Source organism: Garra rufa, chromosome 16, assembly GCF_049309525.1.
Source record: "Garra rufa chromosome 16, GarRuf1.0, whole genome shotgun sequence".
Lineage (NCBI taxonomy): Eukaryota > Metazoa > Chordata > Actinopteri > Cypriniformes > Cyprinidae > Garra > Garra rufa.
Window position 1 is genome coordinate 37,557,898 of NC_133376.1, and position 13,331 is coordinate 37,571,228.

Consider the following 13,331-nt stretch of genomic DNA (forward strand, 5'->3'; position numbering starts at 1 on the left):
ATATTGATTTCAAACTTAAGGATTAGTTGAACATACACTAAACCAGTGGTTCTCAATCCTGGTCCTGGAGGACCCCTGCTCTGCACATTTTGCATGTCTCCCTTATTTAACACACCTGATTGAGATCATCAGCTCATTAGTAGAGATCCATGAACTGAACTAACAAGCTGAAGATCTCAATCAGGTGTGTTAAATAAGAGAGACATGCAAAATGTGCAGAGCAGGGGTCCTCCAGGACCAGGATTGAGAACCACTGCACTAAACCACACACTATCATAATATCTTTGTTGATAATTCATTATACTTTATTTTTGACAAACATCCCATGTTTCGGTCGTAAGAGTAATGTTTTGGTAGTGACCACATCACATTACAGAATTTTAACCCACATACTAAAACACTAAAATAAAAATGTATTTATTTCCCCCAAATATTATAGTCTATGTTCCCAATTGTCACTACCATTTCAGTCGACAGTTTTATGGGACAACAAACAAAGATGTCACTACCGTAACTTCACCAAATGTTTTGGTTGTGACTGTTTTAGATACTTTTGAAGCTAGCTCAAAGATGCTAATCTGTGTATTTTAATTAAAGACACAGACTGTGCAAAAAATTAAAAATAAATGATATTTAAGAATTACATTTAATTGAATTTATTGAACATTTCACTTTGTAGTGTAAATTGTACCCATATTGTCATATGTACACGTTGCAGCAATATGGGTGAGTAGATGACAGATGTGGCTTTATAGTATTAAAATTTTGTCTTTCTAATACAAACAGTCTCTGAGAAACTAAAGGAAATGCAAAAAGTGTTGCAACTGTGCCCACTCTCCAACTATTTTATTAGTCACGAAATGAAAAATTAACATAAAAAACAAAACATTTGACTTATAATGAGCCCCTCCTGAAGATTTATCATGGCTTTATTATAGTAAAAGTGTAGTAACTATGATTTTGAGCAGCGTTTATTAGCCTTAACATAGTTAAACTATGGTTGGTGTAGCAAAACAATGGCTAATTTGTGATTACCATAGTTTAACTACAATAACGATGCTTTATCGGTTTTATCGGTAGTAAAACCATAGTTAATTTTCCTAAGGGCTACAATGCCCGTATATCCTGCTTATAAAGCCTAATCATGCTGTCTATGCAGGCAGCTCACTAGGTTTTAAAACACAGCCCGCGTCTCCTCGCAGGAAGTGAAGGCGCGGAGGAAGGAAGACGTTAAAAATGGCACGAGAAAGAAGCCCAGCTTCATGGCTTCACTCTCAGACAAGTGTAACTCGCAAAATGCCGGTGTGTCACAGAATACTCTTACTTTTATGGCTAGTCCACTTTTCTTCCGTATATTCAGATATAACGGACGGGAATGCGGAGCACTTAAAGCGGGAGCACTCGCTCATTAAGCCATATCAGGGTGAGTAGTTAGCTGCTGTAGCCGCCTGCTAGTGTAACGTTAAGCAATTACTCTCATGCTAAGACTACTTCATGTAGCCACACGATTACGAAAGTGTGTTAAGTTTTGTGTTCACTACGTAGATTAGGGTGTCACATAAGTTGCTTTGTAATGTCATGGGTCTTGTGTTTTATTGTGAGCATTTAAAACAGGCTACAGTCGAGTCTTCAGTTTACTGTGACAACTCAATGTAAACAAAAGTGGTCAGGCTTTATTTGAACAGGTGAAGGCAGTTTGCATTTAACGTTATAGTGCAGGTTGGAACAGAATACACCTTCCCAGGTAAAGCATGTAAATTGTCAGTATACTCTTTAATTTAAGAAATATATATATACTGCATAGATAAGACTTTTGTGGTTGGTTTGTATTGTCATAAACTGGGACCAAATACCTGAACACCAGTGAAAAGCTGAAAATTATATCATCAGGTACACGTTTCCTTTACAGGTTTGTGTAAAACCTGATGATCTTGTTCTCCAGCATTATGCCAGGAAGATCCCAAGAGTATTGCAAGACAAAAAAAAAAAGACACAGCAGGGTTACAGATCAGAAATACTTTGTATTTCTTTGGTGTATTGTTTGTTAGGATAAGGCAAAATTTGATTGAGATACAACTATTTGAAAATCTAGAATCTGAGGGTGCAAAAAAATCTAAATATTGAGAAAATCGCCTTTGAAGTTGTTCACGTGAAATTCTTAGCAATGCATGTTACTAATCAAAAATTAACATAATATATATTTATGGTAGGAAATTTACTAAATGTATTCATGGAACATGATCTTTATCTAATATCAATGATTTTTTTATGTAAAATAAATCATTTTAATCCTAATACTTTGAGTGTAGTTCCAGGTGCACTTCACAATTTTTTCATTACATTCAGGTTAAAAATTGAGTTCATTTTCAAAATACTATGCCAATGTTTTCAGTATTGCCAGATGTCTGTATGCTTTTTATGTCACATAATATTTTATAAATGTATATTTTATTAATTGATGTAATATTGATATATCAATCTATTCGAACTACCAAAATGCAATTTGCACTTTGTACCCTACAATACAAAACCACATGATGAGTTTAGAATTCATTATTAAGTGTCCTGTCTATTAAAATTGGTCAGTATTTGTATGTAGATGCGTATTAGTCACACAGACAAACATAAAACACAATCAGAGTCATACATGACACTAAAATAAAACGTAAAACTCAAAATAACATCAAATGTAAAACAAAACCCAAAATGTGCATTACAAAAATCAAACTAAAAAAAGTATTTTTTACTGATTTTAATTGCAAATTATATGTGACCCTGGACCTCAAAACCAATCATACGGGTCCATTTTTTTAAAATTGAGATTTATGCATCATCTGAAAGCTGAATAAATAAATATTGTTATATGGTCCTTTGTTAGATAGGACAATATTTGGCCAAGTTCTTAACAATGCATTTTACTAATCAGAAACTTAAGTTTTGATATATCTATGGTAGGAAATGTACAAAATATCTTCATGTAACATGATCTTAACTTAATATACTAATAATTATTGGCATTAAAGAAAAATCAATAATTTTGATCCATACAATGTATAAATATAACCATGCTACTTAAGACTGGTTTTGTAGTCCAGGGTAAAAAAAATGACAGTATTTCACAGTAAAACTGCATATAATGTGCTGTTAATCCATTTATAACTTTTTCTCTGTAGATATCAAGCTAACTTATTTTTACAGTGCATACATTTTGAATCCTATTTTTTCATTGTGGTCTCAGATGTATAAGTTCAGGTGTGTAAGTCTGTATAAGGTTTGCATTGCAAATGACATGATCGTTCATATCATTCGCATATATATTCATATCTTACTTCAGGTGTTGGGACAAGTTCATCAAGTCAGTGGGACTTTTGGGGAAGTACTTTAGTAACCAGCCAGTATGTACGTCTGACTCCGGATGAGAGGAGCAAACAGGGCTCCATCTGGAATACAGTGGTAAGTAAAACTAAACTTAAAACCAGTGTTGTTTTCGTCAACGATGACGATGACGAAATCATTACGTTGACGCCACTTTTTTTCATGACGATAAGGAGACGATGACGAGATAAAAATGGCTCGTTGATGACTAAAACATGACGAGACGTGTGTGAGTTTTCGTTGACGAGACGAGAATAGACCAAAATGTTAGTGGGTGGTCTGTCAGACGTTTAAAATGCATGACATTTCCGCTTATTGTGCATGCCAATTAAAACTTTAAAAGTATCTGACGCTATGGCAAGCCGTTTTAGCATTAAATACTCTTTGCTATACTAGTATGGCAAGCCGTTTTAGCATTCCATCCTTGTTTGTCTTTTATGTTCTAAAACATTCCTTCATTATTGTAATTATTGGTGAAAATAGTCGATCCGGAAGCTCACATTGTGTTGAACTATAGATCTGCTATTTTCAGAACTTATAAGTGACACTACCCAACAGCAAAATACTTACTGACCTACATTAATTTGTTAAAAGACTACTTTTTTCCCTTTTTTTGACTAAAACTAGACTAAAACCTTTTTGACTTTTCGTCGACTAAAACTAGACTAAAACCTTTTTGACTTTTCGTCGACTAAAATTGGACTAAAACTATCACATACAGAAGTGACTAAAATTTGACTAAAACTAAGAAGCATTTTAGTCCAAAAGACTAAGACTAAATCTAAGATGGTTGTCAAAAACAACACTGCTTAAAACCTACAAAACCAAGCAGCTTTCTGTTGGTCAGCGACAGCGTTGTGAATTCATGTGACCAACATGAACCTGATATTGAAATTAAAGGAGTAGTTCACTTCCAGAACAAAAATTCACAGATAATGTACTCACCCCATTGTCATCCAAGATGTTCATGTCTTTCTTTCTTCAGTCGTAAAGATATTTTTATTATATCCACATAGTGGACTTCAATGGTGTTTTGAACCCCAAGTTTGAACGTCCTAAATGCAGTTTCAGTGCAGATTTCAAAGGGCTCTAAACGATTCCTGCCAATGAAGACGGATCTTATGTAGTGAAATGATCGGTCATTTTCTAAAAAAACAAAAACAAAAAAAGTATTTTCTTTTAATCTTGAATGCTTGTCGTGTCTAACTCTGCTTCAACTCTGTGTAATCCAGTTCATGACTAGAGTAGTTTGAAAAATTCCCATCTCATTTTCTCCTCCAGCTTCTAAATCGTCATATATCACAGTTGTTTGAACATTAAAGGTGCCATAGAATGGAAAACTGTTTACCTTGGCATAGTTAAATAATAACAGTTCAGTACATGGACATGACATACCATGAGTCTCAAACACCATCGTTTCCTCCTTATATAAATATAGTTTTTGCCAAAGACCACCGAAAAATAGGTCAATTCCAACATAACGACTGTTACGCAATAGTCCCGGGATGGTTAATAGTTACGCCCCCAACATTTGCATCGCCCAATCGTCGGTAACGTCAGCACATCAGTAAAATAACGTGAGTCACTGAAGGGACACGGTTAGCTTAATGTAAGCACTAGCCTGTTACATTGCAATACATAGGATTTCACTTACCACATAAACGGAGAAATAACTGCGCTGATGATGGCGAATGATTTACAGATCCCGAGTGTCACTGACAAGCAGCTGAACTTGTGTGGTAAGCAAGCACTCCCTCCGCATTATAACTTTACACAGAGCACATATGATCGCAGTAATGAGACTAAAATGTCGGCGATTCAAAACGGCAGATTCAACAAACCACATATTAAAAGCGGCTAGAGCTCCTAATTAAATACATATTTTTATCAATAGAGATAGAGATAGAGATGAGCAGCTCTGTGAAACAGCCAATCAGAGCAGAGCTCATTAATATTCATGAAGCTTCCAAATAAGGCAATAACAGAGCATTTAATTCTAGGGACAAATCCTAGGGTTGTAAATGGACCTGTAAAACTGTTTCTGGAGATTAATCAGATTGCCCCCTAGTGGATGCCTATAACATTGAGAGTTCGTCCTTATAATTACTCGGGTGAACAAGTCAGATTCTCGCGCCCCCCTTTACAGGTCCTGTCGCCCCCCTGGGGGGGCCCGCCCCACAGGTTGAAAACCCCTGAATTAGAGTCTTCCTCTCCACCTGAGTCACACAATGGCAATCGTATTCAGACTGTTTCAGCTCGGTGAGGGTGGGTCTAAGGGAAGGCGCTTGTGTCAATCAACTGTGTTTCGTCACAACGACAAGAAGCTGAGAATGACCTAATTTTAAAAAGGGGATATTACTTTTAAAGATTAAAAAAATATTTTATCATTGTAGGGTGGTTGTGTACACAAACTGCCAACACACATTAATGTGCAAACATGGAAAAGTTAGTTTTGCACCCGATGACCCCTTTAAAGTCCACTATATGGAGATAATTCCTGAAAGTCTTTCCTCGAAAAACATAATTTCATTATGACTGAAGAAAGAAAGGCATAAACATCTTGGTAGACAATGGCGTTGATCTGTAAAATTTTGTTCTGGAAGTAAACTACTCCTTTAAACGGTTAATGTGATGCAATGCTGAGTAGTGTTAATTTTCTTCTCTGTAGCCCTGCTATCTGAAGGATTGGGAGATGCATGTGCAGTTTAAAATTCATGGATCAGGAAAAAAGAATCTGCATGGAGATGGTTTTGCCATGTGGTACACGAAGGAGAGACTACATCCTGGTAAGTCTGTGAAGAAAAACTGAAGGTTAGAATCACTTTCTCCACCATTTCATGATTTTAAATGTAATGAGCTGTAATGCTGTCTATGTGTGTGTAGTCCATCTGTGATCCGTCTGCAAGTCTGCTGTTTCTTCCCTGCAGTTGATTGTGTCATACTTTCATTTAGGCCCAGTCTTTGGAAACCAAGACCATTTTGTAGGCCTGGCTATTTTTGTGGATACCTTCCGTAATGACCTGCAAGGAATGGATGTAAGTGCGCCGTACTCATGGGTCCTTCTTTCTCTGCAGGCTCCGTGTTTGGCAGTAGTGCCAAATTCCATGGGTTGGCCATTTTTATAGACACATACCCTAACGATGAGGCTCCGGATGTGAGTTGAGAGATGTAAAATGTTTGTGTTTTTGTACTTTCATCTGACCGAAAGCTTTTTCATCTTCAGATAAACTAAAACTCTATTTCCAAAAAAGCTATTTATGGGAATACTGGATTTCTGGCATGTTTGTTCTGCTTCTGGTCATCGGCTTTGTCCTCATGTGGAAACTGATTTAAAGGGATAGTTTGAATATGGTTATTTACCAAGTATTTGCATTCAAACGCCAAACTGAAAAACAATCCTTTGAGTGGAGATGAATATCTTTTATTTGAACTATCCCTTTATGTTCTACAAATAAGCAATGCTTTCTTTGTTTTGCCTGCATCATGTAGTCCATGTCATTTTCTCGCCCCCTCTTCACTCATTATTTGTTGATGAAGCATTTATAAAAAATATTTATAGTGCTTATTGTTTTGGTTTTAGTGATTAGTGATTGTTTAAATCATTCTGTTTTACACAAGCTGGTTCAGGAACCGCTGGATAAGGGTACAAAGAAGAAAAAAGTAATTTACATTGCATTTTTGTATCAACCATATAGGCAAAAATCAATGTAGTAAATTTTATTTATATTCTTTGTTCCTCTAGCGCTCGTTTCCCTACATTTCTGCAATGGTGAGTAACGGCTCCCTGCCGTACGACCACGGGAAAGACGGCCGGTCTACTGAATTGGGAGGTTGCTCTGTGGAAGTCAGAAACAAAGAGCATGACACATACCTGGCCATTAGATACTCCAAAGGCAGACTCACGGTAAGATACAGTCAGTAAGATTATTTTTTTTTTTTATGTTTTTTTTTTTTTTTAAGTCTCAAAAATACGGTTAAAATCTGTAATTTTGTGAACTATTTTTTCAATTTAAAAAAATTGTTTTCTATTTGACCATATTTTAAAATTTTATGTAAACCTACATTTTCAGCATTAGTACTCTTTAGTGTCACATGATTGGTAATATGATTTGCTAATTTGATGCTCAAAAACATTTTATTCAGAGATGTTTAACTGATTTATTTAAAACCTGAATTAAATGTCTAAGGCCCGGTTTCACAGACAGGGCTTAGACTAAGTCAGGATTAGCCCATAGTTCAATTAGGACATTTAAGTAATTTTTATGAACATGCTTAGAAAAAAACACTACTGGTGTGCATCTTGAGACAAAACAAAGGCACTGATATATTTTAAGATCAATCAGTGCAATTTTGTTTCAGTTGAAACAGCTCAGACTTACATTTTAGTCTAGGACCAGGCTTAAGCCTTGTCTGTGAAACCGGGGTTTATGTCTAAAATTAACCTTAAATGTCTTATAGTCTCTTCTTAATTGTAAAACTATTTTTAATTATTGCTGCTGACATGAGGTTAAAAACATAATACAACGATAAACAAAATGAATGAATAAATAAAAGCTTTACAATTAGGCTCTGCTTAGAATAGTTTACATGATCTAACACTAGTATTTAGCATTTATTAATCCTAGTTAATGTTAATTTTAATTTACTAATACGTTATTGAAATCAGAAGTTGTGCTGTTAACATTATTTAATAGGCTTGAGCCTTAATCTAACATTAACTACATTTGTATTTTTATTAAATAACATTAATAAAGATTAATAAATACTGTGACAAAAGTATTGCTCATTGTTAATGTTAGTCAGTGCATTAAGTAGGGGTGGGAAAAAAAATCGATATTGCAATATATTGTTGTGCTCTCTGTCGCAATAAATAATCGATACACTAACGGCCAATATCGATATTTTATTACAACACAAAATGATTAATTTACCCGTCGTCAGTGTCACTGTCACTACCCAATATCTACCATTCTGTTTGCGGGGGGCGCTGTTCGAGTAAATAGGGGTAAAGTGGCGGAAGCAGCGGCCAGGGAAGAACACAAGTTAACTAACAACAACAGAGATGAAGCGCAGAAAAAAGAGACGCGAGAAGAATGGCGGAAAATAACGAAAAACAAATCAAAGACCCACCCGCTTGCTGATCAGTTAGTGTTCCTCAAGAAGAATATGCCTTGATGTGACCACTGTCCAGGTTAACATAAAGCACTTTACAGTAACTTACTACTGACGTTTCAGTATCATGGTTTACACATGTTAATTAATGTTCATGTTGTTTTTTTAATGTTCAGGCAGTTTTATCTCTCTAGCCGTACAGTGTTTACATTTAAGACAAGGAGCAGTGAGTTATTATGCAAATGCATATTTCTTTGCACAGTGTTGGAAATGTTGGCATTAATAAATGCATAAGATTTCCTTATTATGGGTATTTTTTTCTTTTTCAGTCACATATATCGTGATATATCGTTGATGAAATTTCTTCCAATATATTGAATATCGTAGATATCGTGAATCGTGATATTATCATTATCGTGGGCCACATATCGCCACAGGATTGAATCGTGAGTTACCTGTATCGTCCCACCCCTAGCATTAAGTAATGTTTTCTAATAGGACCGTTTTCTAATAAACCAACATTTTTTTGAATTCTTTCTTGTAATTATTAATGTTGAAAATTATTTAACTAATAGAAAGTTCAAAAGTACAGCCTTTATTTGAAATAAAGTCTTTACTGACATTTGTGATCAAATTAATGTATCCTTACTGAATAAAAGTATTAATTTCCATAAATCTTACTACAAACTTGAACTGTATTGTTTTTTAACAGTGACTACTGACCGTTTTTCATTTTGGTGGTGAAACAGTCATGACCTTTTAAATGTGACCTTTTTATACCACAGACTGAACAGATTTAAGCATTGCTTGGTAATTGGTCAACAAAGTATTGATCGTGACGTTTTGTAAATATTGTAATACTAACAGTGGTCTGAATTTTCAATAATTTTTAATAAATTAACTAAATAATATAAAATATCTGGTATATAATAATAGTTATATCTGCTGTCTGCATAATGTTTGGTTTGACTGTATGTAAAGAAGTAAATCACACCTATGTTGTGTTTTCACAGATTATGGTAGATGTGGATGACAGGAATGATTGGAAAGAATGCATTGATTTCGGAGGGGTTCGCCTCCCTACGGGATACTTTTTTGGGGCTTCTGCGGCCACAGGAGATCTTTCTGGTTAGTACGACTAATAAATCTCCCTTAGATGTCCATAGTAGTCCTGATGTGTTTGCTAGACCTCACTGATATTGCTTGCTCTGTGCAGATAATCATGACATCATCTCTATGAAGATGTACCAGCTGATGGTAGAACACACTCCTGAGGAGGACAACCAGGACTGGACGAAGATCGAGCCGAGTGTCAGTCTCCTCAAGTCGCCGAAAGGTAACACAAGTGATGTGTAGTTGCTAGGGATGTAACCAAATCAAAATGTCACGGTATGATATTTGTGATATTTAAAAATAAAAAAAAGCATATGAAGACTTGAATTTTTTTTTTTATCTAAGCACTTTGAGAGTTCAAAATGAAACGGTTAATCAGATGATCATTTTCTACAAGTTCATATGAATCTCTATGGTCTTTAGGGGTGTAAATCGGAGCCTTCAAGACGATTCGATACGATACCGATTTCTTAAGCCAACGATTCGATTATTTTCGATACTTCAGAATTCCCTGTGATACGATGCGATTCGATCCGATTCGATTCAATACTAGATATTTTTACATGATATCTATTAAGTTTCAAATAAATCAACAAAAATAGTAAATAATTTGCCTTTTATTGAGAATACAGAAACAGTATTCAATTCACATAATGTGTATGTTACACTAAAGCAGTTGTGCTCAATGCACTGCAAATAGAACAGCAAATATAAGTTACTGCATCTACAAAGTGCAATCAGATAAATTGTAATAATAATTTTTAAAAAGGCTAATGCTTATAGTGCAGGTCTACTATGGCCAATTAGCCTATTCACTGTTTTAAAAAGTTTCATTTATACAAAATTGGTTACATTTTGAAAATACAATTTGCATCTTATTAAGAGGTAATGGTCACACATCCTCTGCAGTAGATGAACTGCAAATAGAATACTACTCCACAAAATCAGTTCAAAATCATCGCTCTTGAAAGTCAGACAACAACGTGAGGTGTGTGAACATGAACAACATCATAGATGGACTGTGAAACGAAAGTAAGGCGTGTGAAGTAGAAGACAATAATGAGGTTAGCGCCACCCGCAGCTTAGGAGTAGGTAGTACACTTACGTCGGAGCCATAGACAGTAAAAGAAAGGTCGGAACGGATTCTAAAAATAGACAAGTGAACAAACAGGCGGCAAAATAAACACATTAATCGATACTCTTGCGGACGAATCGATGCATTGAATCGGCGGCTGCATAATCGATGCATCGATACGAATCGATTAATATTTACACCCCTAATGGTCTTAATGAAAAGTCTCTAATATACTTTGGTTAAAAATTCTCAATATTAGTGTAAAAAAAAAACAACCTTTTACCTTGTCAAAATCAGCTCTGCAAAAAATCAGCTCATTTTATTGCATGGTCCCTTTACATGCAAATGAGCTCTGCTCGCCCCGCCCCTCTGCTGTGGGGTTATCAGCTGTAATGTTTACTTTAGCTGCATTTAGCCACATTTAGCTGTGTTTATCAGCGAAACTTGCCAACAAGCACATTATTAAGAAAGGTCATTTGCAAAGATGCATAAAAACCCTTATACCCACTTCTGCAGTGGGTGCATTGTAATTTTACTGTTGTTCTGTAAAATAAAATAAAGTAAGACAAAAATAGACAAAAAAACTCTATTCATACATTTATCATAACATTCTCCTTTGCTCAGCAAGGCTGCATTTATTTGTACATTAAAAACACATGTTTGATTCAAGAAGGGGGTCTTAAAAATGGCCAAAGAATATTATTTTACTAACTTATTAATTTTACATTAAATTGTGGTTTGTTGGCAGGCTATAATGTCTACTAGAATGTTAAAAATTTTCAGTGTTAAGTACATTTTTTAAATTGATTTTTTTTTTTTTTTTGAAAAGCAAGAAAAAACTGTAAAAAGTACATTTCATTTATGCAATGGTGAAAAAACACAAAAACCGTGTTTGGTAATTGGCCTTTGGCACAGTGTTTAATTTTGTTCAGCTTCAGCAAAGAATTTTCATTTCGGTGCATCCCTATTATTTTTGCTTTACACTACTGTAAGGAAATTACAATACTTATTTCCTAATTTCTACACTTGAAAGAGATGTTTTGAATTTGGACCGCAGTAACGTTACCCATTTAAACTGCTGGCTGTCAGCAATTCATACTGCACTTTTAAGCTTTTATTTTGACCGAAATGGCAGTAGAACTTTTATTTTAATGGACAACTCCTTCAGTGAAAGCAAAAACGTGGCCTCTAGTGAAGTGCTGTTTTCATCTGACCATTAAAATGTTGGAAATTACACAAAATGTGAAAATAAAGCATAACTGGTGGTCATTGCATTCCCAAACGTGTGCTAAACTCACAGCAGATGCAGTAAATGAGATCAATGCATTCTCTGTAAACTGAGCTGTTCTGAGGTGCGGAAAACACCGGATCACGAGCTGATCGCCTGAACAAAAACTTAAAACTTGAAGGTATTAAGCCATATTGTGCTTTTGGTTTTAGTTCATTTGACAGATACTGTGCTAAGGCATAATGGCCCAACTTTAAAGACCTTTTATGTTAGAATAAGAAGTTTAAATATGTTTTAAAAACTTTTTGCCTTAAAGACCTATATCATCATGTGAACACGATATCAAGATAACTTGATATTGATAATACCGTTACATCCCTAGTAGTTACAGACATATTCAAACTGTTGGCAGAAGGATGTTTCACTCGATTGGTTATGATATTCATGTCTTCTCCCCCCAAAACAGACAATATTGATGATCCGACGGGGAATTTCCGAAGCACGCCCCTCACTGGCTGGAAGGTCTTCCTGCTTCTGTTGTGTGCCCTGCTGGGAATTGTGGTTTGCGCCGTTGTTGGTGCTGTGGTCTTTCAGAAACGCCAAGAGAGGAACAAGAGGTTCTACTAAACAACGAGATTTCAAAGGACTCTGGAGATCGTAGGTGGAAAAACATGAATGTGAATTTTGAACAGCTGATATTATCGAACTGCTCTACTGGAAGGAAAGCAGGGTTGAGTCTAAAGAGTGGGATTTGTGGCTTCAAAGAAACATTTTTTTTATGTTGGCTTCTTTTTGATTTGGGTCTGCTGAAGTAAATTGCACACTTTCAGTGCGCTCTACAGTAGTGCGTCTTTTTTTGTGTGTACTGCCCTTTATATACTTGATTTAGCTTCATTTTCTAAATGCTTGGTGGTTTTATTTTTTTTATTTTTGTTTTAACAGTTTTTTTTTTTTCCATCTACATGTTGTTTTGTTCTGCTCTGGAGTGCTGATGATTGTTTTTGTTTCTTACCTCCTGTATGATTTCCTAAGAGGATTTTAATGGACTGCACGACACATCGGACTGATGAAAAGTGTCCTCTTAAATTCATCAAATCAATGTAAATATTTTACTGCTTAGTCCCTTCTCTCTACGGCATAATGTTTGAGTCTTGTTTTTTAACCATAGGAGTTCTGAAAGTATTGAACCAAAAATGACATTTTCAGTTGTTTTATTACTGCAGGGTAACAAGAGTTCAGCCTTATGTGAGTCCAGCTGTTTTTCTTACATCTTTCTGTTTGTTTAGCTATTTTTGCGCCTCTGTAAAAGAAGTTATTGATTGCAATGCACTGATTTACAGTTGTTTCTGAAAGAAGTTCACATTTAAATGGGCAGTGACTGTAAAATGATGCTTTTGGTGAGACAATAAAGCAGTTACAACAGTTAAA

General features: G+C 35.3%; 1 protein-coding gene across 3 annotated transcripts; it reads left to right on the top strand.

The window, feature by feature from the left end:
• The first annotated feature begins 1,218 nt into the window (after window positions 1-1,218).
• lman2 (lectin, mannose-binding 2) lies at window positions 1,219-13,331 on the top strand. 3 transcript variants are annotated; one of them, XM_073820582.1, is made up of 9 exons: window positions 1,219-1,423; window positions 3,335-3,453; window positions 6,044-6,161; window positions 6,450-6,529; window positions 6,994-7,035; window positions 7,118-7,279; window positions 9,501-9,615; window positions 9,704-9,823; window positions 12,370-13,331. In XM_073820582.1, the coding sequence occupies exons 1-9, from the start codon at window positions 1,237-1,239 to the stop codon at window positions 12,528-12,530; spliced, it is 1,104 nt and encodes a 367-aa protein (XP_073676683.1). In that variant the 5' UTR covers window positions 1,219-1,236; the 3' UTR covers window positions 12,531-13,331. The 3 variants fall into 3 exon arrangements, with proteins under 3 accessions (XP_073676683.1, XP_073676684.1, XP_073676685.1); XM_073820583.1 differs by lacking the exons at window positions 6,450-6,529; window positions 6,994-7,035 and adding an exon at window positions 6,328-6,410; XM_073820584.1 differs by lacking the exon at window positions 6,994-7,035.